The following is a 26842-nucleotide window of genomic DNA, read 5'->3' on the forward strand; positions in this document are numbered from 1 at the left end:
TGGTCTTTGTCCCTGGATTACATTCTTTTGATTACCGCTATAACTTTGGTTCCCTTGTTTATTCCCTCATATCTTGACCTACAGTTAGAGATCGATGGTAAAGGAAAAACTCTTCACCTTTTTAAACGACATACGCGATGACGTTTAATTCCGTATTGTCAACTTCCATTGATTTGAGGCAACATCCCTTCAGAACATCTGTATGGAATTTTCACATCAAATCCCCTCATACGTGATGCCATAATTTGTCGTAACTACGCAGACTTTAAAGTTTGCATTTTATGCGACATAGGGCAAGTCAACTCCAGTACACACACAAGTGTTGCCTTGAAACTTTAGAATTTAGATGCGACTTCTTACAATTAGGCTTCTGAAACAGGGTTATGTTGCTACAAGATGGAAGTAATCACGTCAGAAGTTTTATGGTCGTCATCATGAAATCGGTGTACCCATCTGCACCATAAAAACTGATTTGTTCAATTATTTATTATTTTTTATTTTTTCTTTCGCTGCCCTGGACGTGATTTTTAAGAGCAACTCGTTGGGTATTTTTAGAAAGGCAGAGGACGCTTATCCTACATGTACCTTGTCCATGCTCCCAATTTGTAGTGTAGTCATACTTGCTCATTTACCTTTCTTGCTTTATACGTATTAGTTTGGTTACTTTATGTCTTGTGTTGTGTTTGTGTGTTTCCTGGTCTTTGTCTTTTGACTGCATTTAAAGATTTTTTAATCACAATTTTTGTTCTTTTATATGAAAGAAATTAAACAAATTGTCAAATTGTATATAATAATTATCTATTTATTTGTAACGTAACCACAAATAATACAAAAACGTATATTTTCTTGGGAATCAGAAAGACAAATTAATTATAATATGAAATCAAAATATATTAAAAAGAACTAATGATAAACTTCCATCATAAATATTAATTATCACATACACAAAACTGAATAAATAAATACTTAATTAATAAATCATGTTCATTTATTCATGTCAAAAATCACTTAAGATACCGTTTAAATATTGAGCACTGACGCTTGTTCAAGATAAACTTACATCAAGTCTTGAAAATCAGTCTTTGTGTTATCAAATGACCAATTGTTCGATTGCTATTGCTCACTTCTATACTGTATTGACAGTTGAGCACGTGTAAACTATAATAAAACAGTTTTTTTTGTTTTTTTAGTTATGTTTTAGTTCCGATTCCACTTCATTTTAAAAACATATTTGGTTTACATAATATTTTGTCCATTTCGTTCTCATATATATTTGGAAAGTTGAAAGGAGTTTACTTTCAAATGATTTCTAGATAAAGCATTTTGACAGAGGCACACATTTTCTTCCAAGACTTGTTTTCTTTTACCAAATATATGTACGGACGATCAAAGATTCATGGAAATACTGATCTATGAAATACTTTAAATATCTTATGAAAAGAATAAAACAAAATAAAAAAAAAATTATGTAATTTGATAGACGGATATTCTAACTAAAAATGTACCTATAAATTATTCTCAAACACGTGAGAACAACTTCTACTGAACATGTTAAAATAGTTGACGTATTTCAGTTATCTCATATTGACCTGATTGGTAGGTCATTCCAGGTCTTCCCCTTTAGGTGTAAACGTATTCAATGTCTTCATTTAGTAGAATTCGTTACCAGATCAATGTACTTTCACATCATCTCATGGATATAAAGCTATTAAAATCATTCATCAAACTCATGTTTTAATTGTAACTTTGTTTCTTCAATAGCATTTAGCTCTGCGTTGAATCCTCCATCTGAAGCTATTTTCGAAGCTTTAGCAATACATTCTACAGCTTCTAATCTATTACCAGTCAAGTGAAAAAGCCTCGCCTTTGCAATATTAAAGAACATTTGTAATCTTATCTCAGCATCGTTAGTGTCATAACAACTAAGCAAGCGATTGGATTCTTTTATGATTTCTTCTGAACATTCAAATCCAGTTATAAATCGTCCCCGCATTCCAATACCAAGGTAACAATAAAGTAAACGCACAACAAACCGTCGAGACCAGAAAAGTCGAATATCTTCTTGTTTGCTGGCAAGAATATGACAAGCTTTATTTGTAAGGTTATGAATTTTACTTGTGATTGTTTCCTGCTCGTGTTCATACCAAGCCCGTTGATAAAGCACAATTTTGTAGTACAAGTCAACTGTTTCAAGACATGGGTCTACAGACATTTCCTCATAATAAGCTTCTTTTATTATTTCTTCCCCTCTTTTTCTATCTTTCGCAAAAGACAGAATGACAGCTTGTCGACCATACAACATACATCTAGATAAAGCAGGACATGTAGTATTTGGTATTACCTCGTTTATTTTATCAAAATGTGGGTTATCAAAGGGAATCTCATTTGTTTTGTTTGCCATACTGTCGATTGTCAATGCGGCAAAGACAATGTATTGGTCACATAATTTTCGTTTCTGGAGATTCGGGATTTCTTGTATACTAAGCAGTATACCCTGGGCAAAACCTGCCAGATAATCTATAGGGTTTTGTAATTGCAAAGATTGTAAGAGACGTTTATATTTAATGAAATCGTCTTGAATGCATTGTCTATTACCCACAGGAGCTCTTTGTACAGCTACGGGCATTTGTGTTTGTCTACCTTGATAAATCTTATATAAATCTTTAGCCCACTCCTGCCCTTGCTCGCTAGAATTATACAAAACATATACAACATTGCTTAATTTTGGACACTTTTCTAAAACTTTATCCACGGTAAGGAGACGCACATTATTGTTTCTTTCACATCTGTAACAATTTTCTATTTCAGAATATCCTTCCTTGTCGATAATACTTTTTGCTTTCAGTGTTTTAGCAAACTTAATGGCCTGACTAGGATTTAGCTGAAATAAATACTCCTTCAACACTAATTTTTCTACTGGACTCAACAATTTGTTTTGATTATTCGAAGTAGAGTTTGCAATTGGAGAAGGTTTCCTGGGTACAAGTGGTCTTTGCGGAAACCTGGGAGGTTGGTTTGCGATCCATTTCGATAGTCCTGAAACCATAAATTAATTTTACTTAAATAATGTATATGACAAATGCATCATTAATTGTTTAATATTGAAAGTGCTAACTGCTGGTGGCCCAAAGGTCCCCAAGTGTACTCGCAAACACCGGTAGTCATACTTGTCTGACATATATATATATATTATGTTTATTCATCCACATTTATAGTATTATGAAATGTAAAACCTCCAAATGACTTAGGCATCAAATTGTATACTACACATGGTAGAATATCGCCCTGCAAGATATTTCGATATGTTTGCTTATGAGTACTTTATGTACCAAAATGTTTTACGATTAAGATCTTAATATGTATTTGGTCCCAAGGATGCTGAAGACAGGTTACCCCTTGGACACATGTTACCGAAATTTGCGATATTCAAATATTTGTACTCTTGTATTTTATTATTTGGTACTGATTTTGCAGGAATAAATTTTATATATGATAACAAATAAGGGGAATTTCAAATGTTTAATGTGACATGACAAACGTAATGACTTTATGGTTCAATACTTACTATGACTAAAACGCCTAAAGTTTTTCCATTTCCAAATTACTAGAAGGTCTAGAAGTAAAAACAACAATTATTGCAACTGGTGTTTTATAAAATACGCTCATAATATGAAGTGAATTTAAATTGTTTGTCTTACATGCAGGAGAATTTTTTTTATGTTGCAGTTTACATGCTTGTATCAAGTACAATTTTGTGCATGGATGTCAATGATAACAATAGGTTCCCAGGACCCTGAATCGCTCACCGTGTTAAAGTTTTGCTTTAACCAGAGCAATAAATTTAACAAAATTGTCCAACAATTTTGACTGAACAAGTCTTTAGTAGGACAATCTTAAGGATCATTTCAGCGATTGAAAGTTTCTTTCTTTCTATTATAATTTTCAAGATTTTTGCTGAAAACTGTAAAAAAATCATTTTTCATCTTTCAAGGGCAATAACTCTTACAAGGAGTCGAAGGCCTTATAATAAAGGTCATTTCTTCAATTGAAATAATTATGCTAAACCTAACGGTTTTGGAGATATATACAAAAAGAAAAAAAAACTGCTGTCTGTCCACTAGGTTCACTTCTTAGTAACGGCAATAACCCCAACATGGTATAAATGAAAATTTGACTGAAGATAGATCTAATCATGCTGATCACTTTTGCACACGAGACAGAATTTGGCTAAACCTAACGGTTTTGGAGATATATATGCGAAAAACTACTGTCCGACCCCTATGTTCTATTGTAAGTAATGGCGGCCATGTTTTCGACGGATTAAAAATCCCTACATATGTTCTAATCAGGATACCAAGAAACAGTCACACCAAGTGTGGTCCAAATTTATCAAGTGGTGAAAGAAATAACATTCAGTTTAGCAAAAAAGGGCAATAACTCTAATATGGCATAACAGATCAAAATGAAAATATGACCACAGATAGATCTCATCATGCTAAACACTTTTACGACGACGGACACCTAGTTATAGCTCACATCGGCCAGGTGAGCTAAAAGGAGTTGTTATTTAATTTAAATATTATATATGCAACCCAGTCAGAAGGTTGTTAGTATTTTACGCACTTATAATTCTATTACAAGACGTCATAATATTCTCCATACATGTCCTTTCTCCATACATGTCCATTCTCCATACATGTCCTTTCTCCTTCCACAGTATGAAAGGTGATATGTATTTACTAATTGTATTTAGTTTTGCTGCATCTGTTACGTATCACCTCATCCGCTTTTTTCCCTAATGTTTAAAAACGCTTTACATGCGTTAAATTGTACCACAAAAAATTCTCTATGGATGTTCAAAATATGAAAATGGAGGATTTATTACTAAATTACATGACACAAATATACATTTACGGCTTTGTTAAGAAAATAACTTGCTTTTGTATTGTAAATTACCCTGCACAATTATCTGAGTTTAATCAACATACATATACACTGCTCCATCGGATCAAATTGATACAGGGAAGATAACGTAAACTTATACAAGGCTCTATCATACATAATAACACCTAGATGAACTGTCCCGTACTACCATACATCGTGTACTAAGTTACAGCCCTAGATTAATCCTACGAGGAGGAATGACCCGGCCAGCAAAAGCTATATTTTTATATAGCCTAGCTGGCTGAGTGATCTAGGGCGCTGGACTTTGTGCAGGCGGTGTTGCCAAAAATGTCACAGCGGTACGAGTTCGAGTCCCGCGGAGGGACAGTTCTAACATCGTTGGGAATTTTTCAGACATATATATATATATTTTCTTGAAGGTTTGTTTCTATCCAACAAAAAGCCTGTTCACATGATCTACTGATGGTTTAGTTTATGTGTTATAATCATATTTAGCATGCAACAATGTCTCAAAAATACATCGTGTCTAGTCCTTATTCAGGTTTACTTGTTTTGCCATAATAAACAAAAAAAGGATGCTTATTCCCACCCCAAAATATATGCCTTGATTTGTTTAAATGTTCCGTGCAGAGAACATTTCTGAGTTATGAGCGTAATGCTTGTTTACTTACTGATGATGACAATAGTAGATAGAAAAACAGTCACAAATTCTGCAGCAGATTTTCTATGTGCCTCTAAAATGATGACATTAAAAATACTATTATTCAAAACATACTTCCTGTCATCGTATCGTTACAATCATATACTCAAATCAGTGGCATTTCTTGTTTGATATTAAACATGTCTATTCGAAGAGAGCATATTTTGTTAAATAAAATAAAAAAAACCCCAACTATATAACTATAATACTTGCTGTTTATCGAAACTTGTTCGCCTCTTGTAAAACGGCCAACAAGAATATATTTCTGATGTTTAAAGAACGTCACCCGTAGTTAATTACAAACATGGAACTTGATCGTGCATGGTCAGATGACTTTTTGTTAACTGACAGTAAGACGTATGTATGAAACGGCCGAATGACAGTAAGGCGTGTGTATCAAAAATGAATTTTACCTAGTCTTTGGATGTTGTACTTGTTATCATCTAATACTACAAATCTCTTAGGTATTCGAAATCTAAACAAATGACAATTTCAAAGCATTTAAACATCGAAGATTTCATCAAATTATCGAGATAAAATCGCAAGTTTCATTTTCTATCAATAAAGTTTAAAAAACTATTGCTTCATAAATTCTTTCAGGCCCTGAGCGGGTTCAATATATAACTACTAATTCTTTTTTAAAAGAAGACAAATCTAAACGTAAATTTGTGTACAATTGCTTGAACAGCAGTGCAACAATCTGACAATTGTACATTGAATAATGTAATATTGCAATACACAGACTGTCAAAAATATTCAAAATACACGAAATAAGCTGTTAATAAAAATTGAAACAGGTCTAAAAAGTGGTTTTCTTACTCCCTGCCTTCATTCTTTTGATTACCGCTATAACCTTGTTTCCCTTGATTACTGTTTCACTGTTTTTTTTTTTGGTCCTCTGTCAGCTCTAGATTTAATTTTGGCAAACAAAAAGAGGTGTGTCTTTAAATACTTTAGATCTTCTATACAATAAAAAATGTTCTGAAAAACCTAAATCATTCTTTAGGTGAACAAAAGAATATGCTCCGGCGTGATTGAAATAGTCATTTAAGAATATTACTCACTTTCTCGAATCAGATAAATCTATAACTGTCGAGCTGTTACTAAGGTCTTCATGTTGTCCTGTAAGACAGTTTACATATGTGTATAATGCTAACAATAGTATAATGAAAAAGAAATGAAACGATTTCTGTAATTCTTTGAACAAATTATATGCCTTTGTATATAGATGCAGTGAAGTATTTCAGCGCGACCAAACTCTGCAATACAAATTTACAAATGAATATAAAAAAAGACATAACCGGAAATGCTTCCGTGGTGCTTTACTTCTATTGGACGATATGTAAATAGATGTATATATCTAAAATGTTTTTATATGCATCCGTATGCACAAATACTAATAGAAAATGAATGAGAAATGAAACACACACAAACATTCTTAAATTGAAATAATATTACCATTGTATGTAGTACTTTCTTTACGATAGCAGGAACAATCTTCTTTAGATGGAATACAATAATCGTTCTTTGGTGTATTTACAAATGCAAAACCTTTATTTTCATCACATTTACAAAGCACGTCAGTTTGAGTTGTTCCTTTTGAGTGGGTTATCTGCCCGTCCTCGTCACATGTCGATTTTTGATAGGCACAGTCACTTTGTTGACTTCTATGAAATATAAACGGTTGGTATTTACTGGGATCACATTTTTCGCGGTCGTATCCTGGTCGGAACACATATTTGTAACCTTTAAGTAAACACAATAGAGAATATCATAGATACAATTTCATTGCATATTGATGTTTTAGTACTTTCATCCGAAATATGCATTGTCAAATTATGATAGAAAAATGCGAAATGTGATGACAAATCGGGTAATGTAAGGATCATTCAAACTTTCTATTTACATTAATTTTTGAAAATTCTTTTGTAATATCTAAGATATATTGATGCATATATTATAATTGCTTTTGCTTTAGAATTCCGGAACGAACTATTTTTGTTTAGTCCGCCTTTATTGTCATATCTGAATGGAAAGCTGTGAATAAAATATTATAGTGTTAATATTTTAAAGCGCTAAGTTAAACAATATGTTCACTTATTTTTCATAAATGAGGAATCTAATGCATAACTTACCTAGCCCAACTGGTCTAGAGCGATAACATTTTTGTTCGTAGCGATTTTCGAGGACATTTTTTAGACATGCAAAATGTGTTGAAGGGTTACACACTGCTTTTGAATAAATTGTCCAATGGCTTTGGTCCGGGCATACAAACTCGTATCCATAAAGAACGTCTGTTAGTATACTCTAAAAGTAAAACAAAAACAATACGATAAAGCACATTGCTGACAAACAATGAGTTTGATGAATTGAAGAATGAAGAGTAAAAAGATAAGAGATTAAACACGGGATAAGATGTGAAAAATGTTTTTGTTTTAATAAGACAATATTTTATATAGTTAAAGTTCATTTTCACTTGCATGGTATATATTTTTGTGATCTTGTTAATGATAATGAAAATCGAACAATATCGTACTAGAATTTTAATAATGCAGTTTATATGTTTTCAAAAGTTTACATATATGGTTATCGTTACGATTGATTTATAGATGCCAATGGTTGTTGATATTGAGAGTTAAGCACAATATGGGCGAATAAATATTAAAGTTTCAATATTTCACAAACAAGCAAATCAAACGACAAATACATTGTACAAGGACATAAAATTGCATAATCAAAACCCGGCGGAATATGCTCGAAATGTTCAAGAAATCCGGATTGATCCGTCGGTCCTGTTTCAAAAAGTTCGACTAATAAAATCACTCAAATTTCGGAAATGTGTTAAAAATCCCTAAGAAATGTTTCATTTTGAGAGTTTTTTTTTATAAACGCCCATCATGTTCTTTTGAAGGTTCGTGGTTACATTACTTTTCCATTTAATTGCGCTCTAGAGAAGATTGAGGCTTGAAACTATATGCACTTATACATCAAATGATGTGTGCATAAACATAGACTGTTTCTCTTAATATAAAGAATAAACTCTTTTCCACATTCTTGAATAATATAATTATTTCCTTCAAAAACGAACGTTAAGGTTAAAACATAGTTATATACTACAGAAAGGAGCTAAAAGGGGGAATAAGATCAACTATGGGTACATGTAAAGAATTATGCAAAATAGCGAAAGAGGGGTTTGGTCAAAGTACAATTATTTCATTTTTTTTTTTAGATTTCATACACTTCGGACTACGTTTTGATCAGCGCTAAGAATAATAAGGGATAATAAACTAAGGTTTCTTCAAGTGCGTTTGAGATTTCATCAGTTTTTTATTAGAAAGAAATGCATATATAAATCATACCTGCAAAACAATTAACACTATAGCCATACATTAAACAAGGCTCTCACATCTCTCAAATAGTTTCCAATCTAGACAAAATAAGAAAAAAATACATGTTAAAATTCATCAACACTAGATCAAAATTATAGTTTTTTTCTAGTTTTGCCAAACGTCAAATACATACATAATTTGGTAATTTACGTTTAATTCTTATGCTAAAATGTTGTATTTAAAATAGATAAAATACAACAACAGGAACCCTTTACTGAAAACGGAGTACTTTACGTATGATTCAAAATAATATTTATAGCAGGTATGAGAGCAAATATGATACATCACATTTTACAAAACTTGATCATTATACAATATATGGTGAAGAGACTTCAAAATGAAATTTGTCCTGTGTTTTTTACGGACGTTTTGTTTTATTTAATCATAAACTTGGAAGGTATAATTTGTCAACATCACTACATGCATAAGTGTCATAAGGTTCAATGGGTTTATCTTTCTACATTCCATGCTAGGGTATATAAATTTATTCAATAATCATTCATGAAAGTACTACTGCATTTTGATATAAAAATAACAATTCAAATGGAAAATACTTTACACAAACCTATTTTGCATGATAAGAAAGCACTCATAAGAGAAATGATGTAAATAACAAATAGAGCAACTAAAAATCTCTTCTGAGTTGAACTTTGTTTCAAAGTCCTGATTACATGCTACAGTATCTAGTCCATAAATGAAAACAGTTTTCACATACCCAATTATGAAGCGAAGTAACAAGCACAAATATCGACTATTGCGCTAAGCACAATATTCCAATGTCTATATGAAATGAGAACCCGTTATAAGATTAAAAAAAAAATCAAACGTTCCACAGATATTCACAAGTCAAAAACATCGTAATATTTGCACTGTAAAATTAATTTCCGTTAACCTAAACAACTTTTTTAAGTACAAAAAGTAGATATAACTGACCGAACCATTAAATTAACATTTATTTACACTAAAGGTAATCCGTTAATATATAAAACAGTTTCTCTATACTCATTTATATTTTTCAATTAAAAAAAATAATCACCTGTTGTCATAACGAACTTATAACGTATACTCCGGACTTGACTTTTTATGAACTCAGCGGCTGTTTCTAGAAAAGCAGAGGACGCTTACCCTACCGGTGCACCTGGTCCATGCTCCCAGTTTTAAGTGGAGTCCGAGTTGCTCATTTGCTTTTGTTACTTTGCATGTATGATTGTAGTTACTTTATGTTCTTTGTAGTATATGTTTGTCTTCTATGTCTGGTCTTAGTCCCTGGATTACATTTTTTTGAGTTCCACTATAACCTTGGTTCCCTTGATTACTCTTATACCCAACAGTTTAACAAAAATCATACAAATCAATTGATGGAAGGAAAATGTTTACTACACATTCCTTATCAACTACATAATATAGTGGATATTTGCGTTGTATAGAAAAAAATCAACAACAATTGTCAAAACGATTGAAAAATGCAGCTTACAGTTTCAAATAATAACATATTAGTTATTATATAACAAAACCTTTCGATCAATAAAAACACAGAAATACAGAGTAAACGAAAAATAAAATGAAGTAACACAAACTAGTCACTATACGCATATAACTATAAAATGGCACAACGCCAACGATTTAAATGCAAAATATTGTACGGATTTGCAATTCTTACATCTTTTCCTTTCGAATATATGTCAGTCATAAGATGATTGAATATTTTTGATATTTCTATATAAAACAATTATATTAAAATTTTACAGAAAACGGAGAATAATTTTGAGTATCCTTGGCAAAGTATTTGTAAGAGTAATTACGGAAAACAAGATTCTAGCGGACTATTTATCATATACTTTGGCATTTTAGAATACGAAACTTTTGTATAACATTGTTGGAAATTAATTGTAAAAATAAGCTAAGACCTATATCTGCTGTCACAAGATGAACGACAATACAAAACATAAATGCATATGCTATACATAAGCAAGAAGTTAAATAATCTAGTAATAAGACTGTGAATAGTATAAGATTACGATAGAACATGTTTCTTCATCCTACATGCTGTTTAATTGAAGTAAAATATATTTTTAGACTAACAAACGTGCTACCAATAACATTCCTCCTACTGTATATACACGTACACAGAAGTGTTAATCAAATAGAAGGTAGTAATGTTAGAATATAACACGTGCTATATTTGTTCCATTTTGGATAAATATAGAACATGTTCAATAAACTGTAAAAAAAAAAAAACAAACAGTATAAGCTAGAGAATAGTAAATGAAAATGTACCGTATTTTTACTGGATCATGTGTGTGCGTAATGAAATGATTTATCGATGGTTTAGCAAAGATCAATACTTCAATAGCAGTAAGGCATCATGAATGGCAAAGATAAAAGCATGGATGTTTACTAACATCATCACTTATTATTGTTTCTGCAAATAACTTGCATTAAGCGTTACATATCTTATATCTCAGTTTAATCAGAATCAGTCACGTGGTAGATGATAGTAGCATACAGTAGGTAAGAAAGTGATAATGACAGACGAAGAATATTGATCATATTCCTCCGTTGGCACGAAGTACGCAAGCTCGCAATAAAAAATAGTAATCAGGGAAACCAAGATTACAGCGGAAATTAAAAGAACGAAATCCATGAACAAAGACCAGAAAAAAGACACACGCAACAAAGAACATAAAACGAAAATAATACAACGTACAACGAAGCAAAAGTAAATGAGCAACTTGGACTCCAGTAAAAACTAGGAGCATGGACCAGATTCACAAGTGCGGTAAGTCTTCTCTGTTTGTTTTTAGAAACACCCGCCAAGTTGTTCATAAAAATTCAGGTCTGGGTGGAAGAAAAAAGAAAATAAAACTATGACCCATTGACAATCGGTTGTTATAGTGCTGTCGGATACACTATAGCGATCCACGAGATCATGAATTGAAACTATCTGTTTTATTGAGTTACGTAGTGGGTGTCGCAGCAGGGCAGGTATATTCTGAGCACATTATGTCACTGTTGTTTCTCTTGCTCGAGTTCATATTACTGGACCTTTAGATAATTGTGTGACGTATTATTTCCTTATCGTTAGTAATTAATATAATTGCTTTATTGAGTTTTCTTTAGTAATTATAGATCATTTGTTTTTTTTTCACATTCAGCCCATGTACTTCAATTTTGTCGTGTTCACTTTTTACATATACAATGTAATTATACTCGGAAAGCGTTTGATGAATGTTCAAACTAAATCAATTTACCACCAATTGTAAATGATGAATCAAAAGATCTTGTAGACTGCTCACTAATATTATGTTGTATCTCATTATGCGGTATTAAAGATATTCATGTCATGCTGTAAACTAACATAGTACAACATCAAAATTTAAAACCACAACACACATAATTTTGACGCTTATCCTACCGGTGTACCTGGTCCATGCTCCCAGTTTTTAGTGGAGTCCGAGTTGCTCATTTACTTTTGTTACTTTGGATGTAGGATTTTAGTTACTTTATGTTCTTTGTTGTGAATGTCTGTTTTCCATGCCTGGTCTTTGTCCCTGGATTACATTCGTTTGATTGCCGCTATAACCTTGGTTCCCTTGATTACTCTTTGATATCTGCATAACTATTTTTTTCATATCAATCATCGTCTTGTTGGGTATGGGTACACCGCCTAAGCGGCAGAGCCATGTCTCCTCGTAGGATAAATATAGGGTTGTTACTTAGTGCACGATGTATGGTATTGCAGGGCAGCTTGTATAGGTTTTATTATATAGGATAGAGGATCAAATTCAGGATACATGTTACAGCAATAGAGAATATACATATTCTCTATGCGACTAAGAATGTGACTCTATTCGCTACAATGCTCCACCAGATCATAATGATACAGGGAATATAACGTAAGCATGTAGGCCTCTGAAACATTTCCTACAAATTTTCGACGACTAACCACAGTATTAAAATCATTTTTAATGTGTAGACACATAAATATTAAAGCAAGCTTCCGATAATTTAATTGTTGTGATACCTAACACATGCTATTGCAATCAATACTATAATCCTGCCGTGCCTATGATGGTGAAATTTATTCAAAATAGATCGAAGAAGAACACATTCAATTAACGACATAAACAATTCAATACAAAATATGTAAAAAAATAGTGAAAGAGGCAAATATTGCATGTAAAACTGTACCTTACTTTTCCGGAATATTGTGTGTACAGATGAAATAAAAGATCGATTGTTGGTATAGATCGATAATCCACGTCATTCATTGAAGTAGAAGAAAGGCGACATAAATAGGATCAGTGTTTACTCGCATCCTCACTTATTATTTCAGCAAATAAATGCCTTCGATATATTTTTTTAACGAACAACATACATCTCAATTCAAACAGGAATACTTATGAAGTTGATAATATGTGCTGTGTATCGGTAAGTAATTAGTTATTCACAGAAGAAGAATACTTATCATATATCTCCTTGGAAACAAATTACATTACAAAGGCAAAATATCCATTAGACCGTATAGCTATATTTCTAAAACAAAATATAAAGTCTTGTTCTAATAGTAGTTAAAATAAAATGAATACCACTTTGTCACATGTTAATGTGTTCAATAATCAATGTGCTTTCCTTTAAAAAACTTTATTCATTTCAGAATAATGTTGCTTATTTCACGCATTCCAGTTCCCTTACAAACAAAACCTTCCATACAAGAGGTCACGATGACTTAAGTTGCAAATCATCAAACTTAATATATGGATTAGAATGCAACTTATGTGGTTTAGTTGTCAGAGAAACGGAAGATTGATTAAACAAAAGAATGTGCGGTCATCGTTCGGGAATTAACACCGCCAAATTCCCGACAGTTTATCAACAGTTTAATCAACACGATCATTCAATCCTCTCTATGAAAGTTCGTATTTTAGAAAAAAATTACCATCCTACGAATAGTCCCGTTCTTAGTACAAACTATCGTAGGGAACAAGAGGAGTACTGGATACGCAGACTATGTAGTTCAATACCTTACGGATGCAATGACAGCATCAAAAGTATAGGAAATCTTGCAAGCCAATATAACAATAGCATAAATGTGATGAATTTATTTAACAAAAATCCAAGACGGGAAAGGAGTCATGGCCATTGCCATTATATGTCACTTAAGTTACATGATGTCTCCATAGATGGTCTCCTTCCTTTCATACAAAAACCGATTGGACTTCAACACATTAGAACCAAACGTTTTTCAATACCTCTCACTTTACTACACTCCATTTACAAAACAAGTCTTGACACTCCTGTTTCTGACCCCACCTCATTATTATACATACTTGTTGCCATCATTTTGGATATTGGTTTCCAAAGACTCTTAAAACCAGTTTGTGTGAAAAGTCAAGATGAAGAAAAACGATAAAGTTTTTCCACTACCGTTTGTCAACAAAGGTATAGATACAATCAATTTGGCTAGCATCCCCCCCCCCCATCGCAATAACATTACCAACAATATTCCAAACAATATTACCAACAATATTCCTTATTTCAAAGACAAATCCATACCAATTATTTCAGATTCCTATACTTCACCATTGCATCCAAAATTTTCAATTATAAAAGGCTATTTTAGAACCTCGAGATTGAGGACTTCAAGGCTAAACCACCTGACTGTTCTTGCAAAAACTCTCCATTCAAATATTGATCTTCTGGTCACGTCGTTGCAGGAAATTTAACCATCATCGAATACAAATCGCTGCATAATATCCTTTCTAAAGGTCCCAAGTACCGTGAACCACGCTCCATAAATTGGAATTATCAACTTTAAAGTTCTTCATGGATGCCGTCGAGGACTATGCAAGAAAATGGATAACACGAGAACAAGAAGACATTGATTCTCTGTCAGAGTGGTTTAAGGCCGTGAGGTCTTTAATTTTGAAACGAACGAAATTTTTAAGTAGGTCAATGAGTGCAAGGCTACATAGGTTTTCAAAGACCCCGACGTAGCAAAAACATTGTCTACTATACACGACAAATATGTTGTCGTCCCAGCATACAAAGCCCAAAACAACATTGTTTTTGTCTGCAAAACGTTTTACGTCCAATGTTTATTGCCAGAGGAAGACGTGGAAAATAATAGCAGTGATAAGACTTATACTGCTACCACACTCTCCAAAGAAGAGATTGTGGAAAACCGTAACAAAAGATTGTGATTTACCGTCTATGTACTGGATTCCAAACTCCACAAGAATCCATACAAACAACGTTTCATAGCTGGATCTGGAAAATGTACGACCAAACCTCTTTCAAAACTTTTAATTTCTATACTCACAAGAGGGTCTACAGTCCTACCACAATACTTGTTACTCCTGTAGTGGTATTAATTCAATGTGGATCCTGAAAAATTCGAAAGATCTTTTGGAGACAATCAGTTCAAGACTTTTATCTGAATATAATAGCATTAAAACCTATGATTTTTCAACACTGTATACTTCTATTCCCCATACTCAGTTAAAATCCCGACTTAAAAACATTATACATCGTTGTTTTTTTCCAAAAAATATGGTACACCTATTTAGAAATATGTAGTTCTTGGTACAGACTCCTCGTACTTTGTATGATATATTTCCAAATCATCTTCCAAATATATAGAGGAAGACGTTTACAAAATGCTGGAATTTTTAATCTACAACATATTTGTCCAGTGTGGTGGACATATTTTTTCAACAAACAGTCGGCATTCCAATGGGAACAATTTGTGCTCCTTTACTTGCTGACATTTTCCTTCACTCTCATGAGGCTGACTTTATAGCTGATCTGATCCGAAAGAAAGAATATCGTTTAGCTAGACCCTTTAATCTCAGTTTCCGAAATAGAGATGACGTTTTATTTTTAAACAATCCTAAATTCGGGGATTTGATACATCGAATCTACCCCAAAGAACTTGAGGTAAAGGATACTACAGACTCTGTGAAGTCAATCTCATATTTTGACCTACACTTAGAAATCGATGATAAAGGAAAACTATTGACCAAACTTTACGACAAACGTAATGAGTTTTCATTCAAAATTGTCAATTTTCCATCCATTTGTGGCAACATCACCTGCGTATGGAGTTTTAATATAATACGTGATGCATGACCTTGCCGAAACTATGCAGACTTATTTTGTATCGCGTTAGACTTCTTACAATAAGGCTTCTGGAACAGGGTTAGGTAGCTACAAATTTGAATTTATCACTAAAGAAGTTTTTATGGTCGTCATTATGACCTCAATGATTGTAACGGTGTATCCGTCTGCACCATGAAAACTGATTTGTTCATTGTGTCATAGTTTTCCAATATTAGCCATGACAAATTGTTTATTTCACCCACGAACGAGATAAATAACGCGACGTGTGTGACGTTACATTAAAACATTTCATGACGTTGTGTGAAATCAAAGGCGTTTCGGTGAAAAAGTGTTTTGAAATGGCATACTTTACACAAAATCAATATCACAAGAATGAGAAAAAGAACCAAAAAGCGTTTGAAATTACAATACTAGGGAATCTCAGACAAAAATTACTACTCGGGAACGTACCACGATATTCCTGATTCTGAAAAAAAAATTCATATCAGGAATAATCGAAGTATTTATATCCATGTTTCGTAATTATAGTAGATACATTTCAGATGGAAATACTAGAAATAAATATGCTAGAATAACATAGCGCTTTTTGTGATTTCCGTTTTATCGAATATAATATATGTGCTTGATATAGAAAATCTAAATATGTTGATAGTCACATTATGTTGGTGAAAGATAATAAATATCTTAAGTGGAGTCCGAGTTGCTCATTTCCTTGTGTTACATTATATGTATCATTTTCGTTACTTCATGTTCTTTGTTGTGCTTGTCTGTTTTTTATGACTGGTCTTTGTCTCTGGATTACATTCATTGATTTCCGTTAGAAACTAGATTCCCTTGATTACTCTTTGAAACTATACAGCAACTTACAGACTGGACAATAATGCCATGGTCCAAGCAATAAATATTACATATCGGATATTACATGTCTGTTGCAGTTGTCACTTCTTTGAAGCTTGATTCTTTCAACGATTATTCCAAAAAAAAAGAAACGCAAGTTGCCTCAGAACTTTTATTATCAGTTCCGTTACAAAAATAGAACACTCTAGAAACAACGCGACGACCTGGATTTACCAACAGTAATCTAATATATTTCAGCATTTAGAGGTTTTGTCCCTCTACGCTCATACGCGTTTCTCTGAATATCGGTCATTGCATCGATTGTTGAATATAATTGTTAATTCAACAGTTTGTCCAAAACAAATCTAACAACAATATTTTCGAGAAGTACAAGAGTAATCCAGGGAACCAAGGTTATATCGGTATGTGTTTAAATTGTATAACATTAACAAATGTGTTTAAATCATGTTAGTTGCAAATATACACATCTATATATACGTCCGCTTCTTTATTTAGAGAACATATAACATATTTATATATAGCAAATTACAATAAACATACGTTGCAGATACCTTTCTATACGATTAGGTTGAAAAATAGACAAGTTTGAGATTTGAGTACGGACCGTCTTGATGCAAGAGTCCTAAATTGAGATTAGATTTATTCCCCTCTCATGAGTTTTTTTCAAATTAGTTAGTTTATAGGTTTCCAAGCTCAATAAAAAAAGGTGAACGTTAATAACAAATTGAGAAATTCTTTTGTATACCTCTTTATTTCTAACTGATGTTGATGCTAACAAACATGCGGCGATAAATCGTGTAAAAATGTCAAAATGTTGTATCATACAATGTTTACGTAAATATTAGTTTACAGGAAGAATCAGATAAATTCCGCATATATTTATGAATATTTCCTGCTAATCGAATCACAATGGTGAATTACATGTATAGTATTATACGCGTTAAAGAAATGAAAGTGAAAGATTTAGCCTTAAGTAAGCAAAACCAACTTTCACTTTAATGATAAAAATATATCGATTGTTCAGTCTGTATAAATGTGTGAAAATCATTTAGGTTGTATATATATACGTCAGCTTCCTTATTTAAAATATTTATATACAGAACATGTTGTTAAAATCATTAGTCAGACATTGCCATTTCTATGAAAAGCTACGTTTCGATAATATCAATGAGGAATAGATTTAATGAATGTAAACAAATACAATTTTCGGAAAATATAATTTGGATGAATAATGAAATTGAAACTGTACCTTTCTTTTCCTGAATCTAGTGTGTACATATTGAACGATTGAAATCCTCGTAATGATCGATATATCTCTTCGTAAATTAAAGAAGAAATAATGCGATAATTGCTTCGACAATAAAGATTCCAGGACACGAATTCTGTTTATTTTGCACTTAAGACTAAAATCTTAGGGCTAAGAAGTATTTTCCTATAACTGATTTAACGAAAGGATGTAACGAGAATAGCAATAAGAAAAAATCATTGTAGTTATCTTTCTTTTTACGATAGAGGTTAAGTAATAGAAATATTTTATTTTTGTGAAACTGAGCCCGAAAAAATAATATATATATCATATGCCGTGGTAGAGAGTACATTTCGTTTTTAGTGCTTTTATGAATAGTTAACGGTTGGTTAGTCAGAACTTGAAGAACGGTGAAATATATTTTGGCAGTGATGGGACACACACACACACACACACACACAGAAAAAGAAATAGGAATGCCATGAATGATGACTTTAGAGGTACTTATCCAAAATAGTTTTGTCCTTTACATGTAATTTAAAAAAAGAAAATATTTATATATAGCTATCATTCAGACCAGAGGTAGTTCTAGGATTATATCAAGGGATGTAGTACCGATGTAATGACTGAAGTAAATAGACTTACTGGTTTTGAAATACGATATAAAACAAGAAAATAAAATACGTCTACAACACGCTGGGTATCCTAACACAACAAAATGGAGCAGGGATTTTATGTAAGAGTAGACCAAGGTTATAGCGGTAATCAAAAGAATGCAATCCAGGGACAAAGACCAGACATGGAAAACAGACATTCACAACAAAGAACATAAAGTAACTAAAATCCTACATCCAAAGTAACAAAAGTAAATGAGCAACTCGGACTCCACTAAAAACTGTGAGCATGGACAAAGTGCACCGGCAGGGTAAGCGTCCTCTGCTTTTCTAGAAACACCCGCCGAGTTGCTCATAAAAAGTCAAGTCCGGGGTAGACAAACGTGGAAAGGAAAACTATGACCCGTTGAATACATCAGTTTTCATGGTGCTGATGGATACACCATAACGATCCACGAGTTCATGATGACGACCATACAACTTCTTTAGTGATGATCTCAATCTTGTAACAACATAAACCTGTTCCAGAAGCCTATTTGTTAGAGTTCTAGCGCGATACAAAAAGTCTGCGTAGTTTCGGCAAGCTCTGGCATAACGTACGAGTTGTGATATGAACACTCCATACGCAGGAGCCGAAGGGATGTTGCCACAAATGAAAGGAAAGTTAACAATTCTGAATGAAAAGTCATCACGTTTGTCGTAAAATTCGGTCAATAGTTTTCCTTTACCATCGATTTCTAAGTGTAGGTCAAAATATGAGGCTGACTTCACAGTGTCTGTAGTATCCTTTATCTCATGATCTTTTGGGTAGATGCGATGTATCAAATCCCCGAAATTAGGATTGTTTAAAGATAATACGTCATCTATATACCAGAAACTGAGATTGAAGGATCTAGTCAAACAATATTCTTTCTTTCTGATTAGATCAAATATAAAGTCAGCCTCATAAGAGTGAAGGACTAGGTCAGCAAGTAAAGGAGCACAATTTGTTCCCATTGGAATGCCGACCGTTTGTTTAAAAACACGTCCACCACACTGGACAAATATGTTGTCGATTAAAAATTCCAGCATTTTGTAAACATCTTCCTCTGTATATTTGGAAGATGATTTGGAATTATTTCTTACAAAGTATGAGGAATCTGTACCAAGAACTATATATTTGTATCTAGGTGTACCATCTTTTTTGGAAAAACAACGATGTATAATAATTCGCCATTTGTTTGAGCAAGCTTGAAAATAATATCTTTTTAATTGTAGTCGGAGATTTACTTTTTTTTATTTGACAACTTGCATTGTCAAGTTATGGGGAAATATTGAATATTAATTGTTTTAAATTTCACGAGTAAAAAAAGTTAGCACTAATTTTTTTTCTGATTTTTTTCTTCAATCATGCTTTAAATCAACTTTCACGACTCTTTGCGTTAAGAAATGGAAAGCATGCACGATTTGAAATAAGGAAGTTGATAAATCCCATAGTAAGTTAAGGAAATATCAGTAACGTCACAGCATACCACGAGGTAGAAGTTTGACACACTGATATAGCTGTTTGTTCAGTGTTTGTGTTATGGTATGACCTTTTTTTTTAATTTGTTTATTTTATGAAGTATAAACATTTATCAATTAGCAGATATTTTGCATTTCGGGACGAAAATACTCGTAAAAATAGAATAATGTTATTCAATTCGGATGTTGTATGCGAATTCTAACTCACAGATCACTAATCCGGTATGTCTTTGTAGCAGGAGAGACAGGTATTATAGTAGCGGATTAAGTTGGCGGAAGGTACGTTGAAAATGGGTAAAACATATTTTTTATTACTTAAGATTGATGAAGTTTACCACAATTTTCTCCCCCGGAAAAAATCCGAGTCTCAATCTGCTTTCCATAAAATAAGATGAACCCCCATTTGAAATCTGTGATCCGCCACATATGTCTCATAAACATATCCCTAAAAATCTGCTTCACTACAAAATGTATAAATTGTAATAATTTATCAAAAACTCGATAATCTTTGGTTGATACTTTTGATAGGTTTAGTTTTCAAGGAGAATATAATTCAACTGAATAGTGAATTTTGATGAAACGTAATAGTAAAATACTTCATGTTTATACTTCATAAAAAAATAGTATTTTTTTGTCATAAAAACCAGTAGCTATGATAACATACTGAAAAGTTTTTTTACAGAATTTAAGTAGAAATAAGAGGTTGCCATTCCAAAATTAACACTGATTCAAATACTGTTTTATAAAATATCAGGCTCTATGTGACTAGTACAGGATGAGAGTATGCATGGAGGAGACTGTTGGAAATAATAACACCATTTTCGCTTCATTATGTCGCAACTTTAGTTCCTAAAGTCCGTACAAAAATAAGTTTTTTTTATGAAAATCAACCAGCTGATGTTGATAACAGAACCTAATACGACAGGGACAAAAACGTTTGGGATACCTTTCTTCATTTTAATTACACGTGTTTACCATTATATATATATTACATTTGTCTATGTATAAATGCATAACTTTATTTAAACAATATATCCACCAAATTTCAACTTATAATTTTAAGTTTGAAAAAAAAAATAGACAAGGTCAAATTAGTGTGCGTAAGTGTGCGCCTATATGTAACTGCAACACGTTAGGTTAGAATTGTGGAAGTCAGAATATATATATATATATATATATATATATATATGTATATATAAAGGTCTGAAAAATTCTCAACTCAAATTGATACAGGGAAGATATATAAAGGTATAGACAGGTCTGAAAAATTCCCAACGATGTTAGAACTGTCAAATTTGCGATGCAAATTTTTGGTCGTTCCCTCCGCGGGACTCGAACTCGTACTGCTGTGACATCTATGGCAACACCGCCTGCACAAAGTCCAGCGCCCTAGACCACTCGGCCAGCTAGGCTATATAAAAATATAGCTTTCGCTGGTCGGGTCATTCCTCCTCGTTGGATTAATCTAGGGCTGTAACTTAGTACACGATGTATGTTGGTACGGGACAGTTCATTTAGATGTTAACATGTAGGATAGAGGATCAAATTAATGATGCATGTCACAACAAATCAATATTATACAACGTCTCAGAATGTGACGACTCTGTTTGCTACACTGCTCCATCGGTTCAAATTGATACAGGGAAGATATATAAACGTATAGAAAGGTCTGAAAAATTCCCAACGATGTTAGAACTGTCAAATTTGCGATGCAAATTTTTGGTTGTTCCATCCGCGGGACTCGAGCTCGTACTGCTGTGACATCTATGCAACACCGCCTGCACAAAGTCCAGCGCCCTAGACCACTCGGCCAGCTAGGCTATATAAAAATATAGCTTTCGCTGGTCGGGTCATTCCTCCTCGTTGGATTAATCTAGGGCTGTAACGTAGTACACGATGCATGGTGGTACGGGACAGTTCATTTAGATGTTAACATGTAGGATAAAGGATCAAATTAATGATGCATGTCACAACAAATCAATATTATACAACGTCTCAGAATGAGACGTGGTATATATATATATATATATATATATATATATATATATATATATATATATATATATATATATATATATATTAAATGAATTGCAAGTTTTTTATTTAACGATTTAGCGCCAATTCCAGAATAAATTGGACCAGCCTATGTAGTTAAGTATTTATTATTCATAATAATTGCCATAATGCTGACAACTATTTGTATTTCCCAATATCATAAAATTATATTCTTTCATATTGGCATATATATTTAAATCTTTAGTTTTGATACAATTTGTACAAAAGTCTTGGAAGGGTTTGGTGTCATAAAAATCCTATTACATTCAAAATGAGGTGATGTCAATGAGCTGATGACGTTACAAATATTGTGACGTTGCATAAGACAACAAAGTCTAACATGCATTTTTTATCTTCAAAGGTAGACCAGCGGTTCATAGTAAGCATTACAGTACTTGTACTAAAACATGCACTGAAAGGATACTGTAAAATACAGTACCGAAAACGTACTAAAACATACAGTACTAAAACTGTTGTGTAAAATTTAGTAACGAAACAGTACTTGTAAAATTCAGCAATAAAACAATTCTCGTACGTTACGGTAAATGTAACGTCAAATATGATACTCTACTGTTTCAGTAGTAATTACAACAGTAAAATAACAGTAAAAACCAGAAATGTTTAAGTCTAACATTGGTAAATTGTAGCGAACCGAATATGCATTTCTCACAAGATTACCAAGATAAGGAATTCAAGCTTCAAAAATAAAGCACTAGCAAGTGAAATCCCTCAAAGGAAAAAAAAACAAAAAAAAACGGGAGTGACAACAGATGCTCCGGGAGGCCAATCATGTCCTGCTCAATCAATGGCAAGCTTAATATTGCAAGTGAGTATACGCCGGTGATAGTCTTGCACCAATAATGCAGTTCCCGAAACGAGTAAGAAAGAAGTGTCATACAAACTGTTCATACCAGGGTTAAATCATTTATCTCAACAAAAGTATCATTATGTTAACATAATAAACAAATACGTCTGCTTTTATCAACTGTTATTTATAAAAGCCGAAAATTGGTCTGGAACTTTATTATGGATAGCAATAAATCGTGCCTACAAATTTACATCGTGCCAATTTGTTTTACTTTAATAGGCAAGCGCCAATTTGGGAAACGGCACCCGTTAAGGTTTTTAATGCACCTACCTAACACATGGCTAATTTTGGTATAGACTGGAAGAAAAATCATCATAGCTTAAGATTTGATTGGTCGTAAAAGTTTTTTTTAAAATTCCCGCGACATCAAAGACATGTCGACAAGCTTGTAATTATACAGTGAAATTTATTTCAATATTTTTGTAAACTATTGATGCTGAATTATTTCTTTTCTTAATAGAAAGATAAAACATTGTCATTGAAAGGAGAAATAATCAAATGCAACGACATGCTTGGTTTTTCAAGCCTTTAAAATAAATAGAAGTGAAGTTGTCTTCCGGATTGTTTTTCGTGTTTATCCTGGCCTCGTTTAATTCATTGCGTATATTGAAACATTCGTTAAAAAGAAATACTATTTTCGTATTATGATCGAGTTTCAGTCCCGTTGAATGCATACCCTGACTCTGAAAGGTATACAAAACCAATAAATTCAAACAGTAGATTATAATCGCTTATCAACTGATATTTTTTTTTAAACTTTTATAAATGAATTAAGGCAGGAATGGTGATATATATATATAATGTTACTTATTGAATTTGATCCATTCGATGACATTTTTTCAAATATAATTAGGCATCATAAAATATATTACAAGACTCATACAAGTAAACGACACCTTACATTCTTTGTTTTCCATGTCTGGTCTTTGTCCCTGGATTACATTCTTTTTATTTCCGACAGAATTTTGGTTCCTTTGATTACTCTTGAATCTCCATCGAGTTTTCCATTATCATTTAAATTGTAAACAATTTACTCTACTCTTTTGGGTACATGTCCAAACCGACTGCTTTTCTAGAAACACCCACCGAGTTGCTCATAAAAGTGAACAAACGAGGAAAGGAAAACTATGCTATATGTAGCAGTTCATATTCCTTGTTGTTTGTGTCTGTTTTCCCACTCTAGTCTTCATCCATGGATTGCATTCTTTGTTTCCTTGATTACTAATTCATTAAGATTTCACAACTTACTGCATTCACAGACATAATAAATAAAGTGGTTTGATTCTTTTACACACAGTTTCGGAAGAACTATTAGTCTGGCACTTTTGAAATCAACGATTCAAAGATTGTTTCTCTATTTCAAGGTTTGGAACACACTACCATCATATAATTTAAAAAAAAATGCATTTCATTCCAGTTATATATTTTGATATAATGTTTGGAGGCATATCTATCTCCGCGATATTTTACTTTCTTCTCGGCATGTGACAGTGACAAATGATTGCTGTAGCCCCGTAATCGTCAAAAGTTTTGACTCACATAATAAAAAAAACAGAAAGCACTATTCATGTAATCTGAAAAATACACCAGGCGAGCTTTATGTGCATTAAGTATGGCGGATGAATTCCAAGTTATTGTGAACGTCAACGACCCAAAATCCTAAATCTATTTCGTTATATCACAAGCGGACTATTGTGTGGATACTAAAAAATAAGTATATTTTTACTCACAAGGGAACGTTGTACACTGCAGGTAAATACGTTAATCAAAGTTACTAGTTAATATTTTGTTCCGGGTTCTGTGTGTAAGTTTTGAAACATATATATATATATATATATATATATATATATATATATATATATATATATATATATATATATATATATATATATATATATAGATTAAATCGGTGACCAACTTTGTTGTTTATCTTTTTATACTTCTTGTGGACGACTAGCAAAGTTAAACACAGAGAGCACTTAACAAATCATGCATATATATTATTTGAATACGCTTTTTCTAACAACTTTAATCCGAGCAATCTGCTAATTTCAACAAAAAAAAACAAAAGAAAAAAAAAAACAAAAACAAAAACAAAAACAAAAAACAAAACAAAGAAGAAAAACACAAGACACAAGACAAAACAAAACAAAACAACAAATAAAAACAGCCTACAAAAAAGCCACTGGACGATATTTGTTAAATGTACATTAGCCATACACACAATCATGAAATGATGAAAGAGTTATAAACACATCACTTTCAATCAAACTTAATTCATACACAATTAGATAAAACTTAACACAAAGAGCAATTTGCATATATAGTAGCAAAACAAAATACCAATCATATACAATTGCAAATATCTGCATGTTATACGAAAGTTTCAAGGCGTAACCTCCCATCATCATCGTTTTGTATATTGAGGAATTTTACGATTCAAATGTAAATTACATGCAATGGTATGTGAAAGGAGTCTCTGTTTTGTTGTCCCATGTTATATAAACTGTATAAAGCATCATGGTTTTAGAATTTTGTCCTGTAGAACATATCCGTAAATGATATATAATATATATGCAGTTTGTTGTCAGACAAGTATATCAGTTGGATTTGTGAATACCCTAGGGAACTTATGGTCCGCCAAAACTTGATTAATGTTTTTGTTGTTTTTCTTTCTGCTATCATAAATTAATTTATTATGTTAACCAGTTCATTTGACACACATTCTTATGAAACTTATTTATAAGAACCTTGTAAAATGTATGTAACTTATAATAATGTAACTTATCTGACAGTTGTTTTACTTCCATCAATTTTAATCATCTCCTAGTTGTCGGTCGTGTTAACATTTTCTAATAAGTTTCATACATGTAAATACGCCCTGTATTCCTAGACTTAACTAAAACACACATAAGCAAAAATGCTTCAGGGAAAAGTGGTAATACTTTTCAAGTTCAAACTTCCGTTTATTTGTTAAACCAAAACTCTTATGAGATCTGCCTAATTTGAGTGTTCGAAGAGATTTGCAAATTCAATTGATTAATGCTATATGAATTATCATTTTCTGTTTAAAGACGAGTCTACAAAGTTAGACAACAATAAATACACAAAAACGCCCCAGCATCAAAGTATTCCTGTAATTAAAGATGTAATTATCGGGTAATATTCCCTCAATATAGATATCGCTAGGTATACAGACATTTTAATTAATTATAGGGTAAAGCGTTATATAATTTATGTTGATTTTGACTCATGTGATATCACTTGACATTTTTCATTCATACAGACTTCCTATTTGAGTTTCTGGATATAAACTATTTCTTCCCTTTTAAAATACCCGACTTCATGGAAATGCATTATTTGTAACTGTCAAAAACAATTTGGGAACGGTATTTTAAAACAGTCTAATTTATATTTATCCAACGCTTTTGTGTAGATATGACAGCAAAGGGCGTAAAATTACCAACTTAAATTTAAATGTTTTTATGATGATGGATTATAAGGAGCGGATATCACGTTTAAACTGAAACCTTTTCTATGGTCTATTTACATATTAAGAATTTGTTTCAAAAGTACCTCACT

General features: G+C 32.4%; 1 protein-coding gene across 7 annotated transcripts; it reads right to left on the minus strand.

The window, feature by feature from the left end:
- Positions 1-789: 789 nt before the first annotated feature.
- On the minus strand, positions 790-25089 carry LOC148608475 (uncharacterized). 7 transcript variants are annotated; one of them, XR_015914888.1, is made up of 10 exons: positions 24991-25088; positions 8965-9032; positions 7741-7912; positions 7064-7351; positions 6670-6727; positions 6019-6080; positions 5577-5639; positions 3566-3613; positions 1506-3036; positions 791-1158 (listed from the first exon to the last, which is right to left on the minus strand). XR_015914888.1 is itself a non-coding variant. In XM_088543653.1 (9 exons), exons 2-9 carry the CDS (start codon positions 8989-8991, stop codon positions 1715-1717), a joined length of 2040 nt encoding a protein of 679 aa, XP_088399779.1. In that variant the 5' UTR covers positions 8992-9032; positions 24991-25088; the 3' UTR covers positions 790-1714. The 7 variants fall into 7 exon arrangements, 6 of the variants coding, with proteins under 6 accessions (XP_088399779.1, XP_088399782.1, XP_088399781.1 ...); XM_088543653.1 differs by having other exon boundaries at positions 790-3036; XM_088543656.1 differs by lacking the exon at positions 24991-25088 and adding an exon at positions 18224-18677 and having other exon boundaries at positions 790-3036.
- Between the last annotated feature and the right edge of the window lie 1753 nt (positions 25090-26842).

This window comes from Perna viridis, chromosome 9 (genome assembly GCF_037379345.1).
Source record: "Perna viridis isolate PV_CMFRI_1.1 ecotype Kerala chromosome 9, ASM3737934v1, whole genome shotgun sequence".
NCBI lineage: Eukaryota > Metazoa > Mollusca > Bivalvia > Mytilida > Mytilidae > Perna > Perna viridis.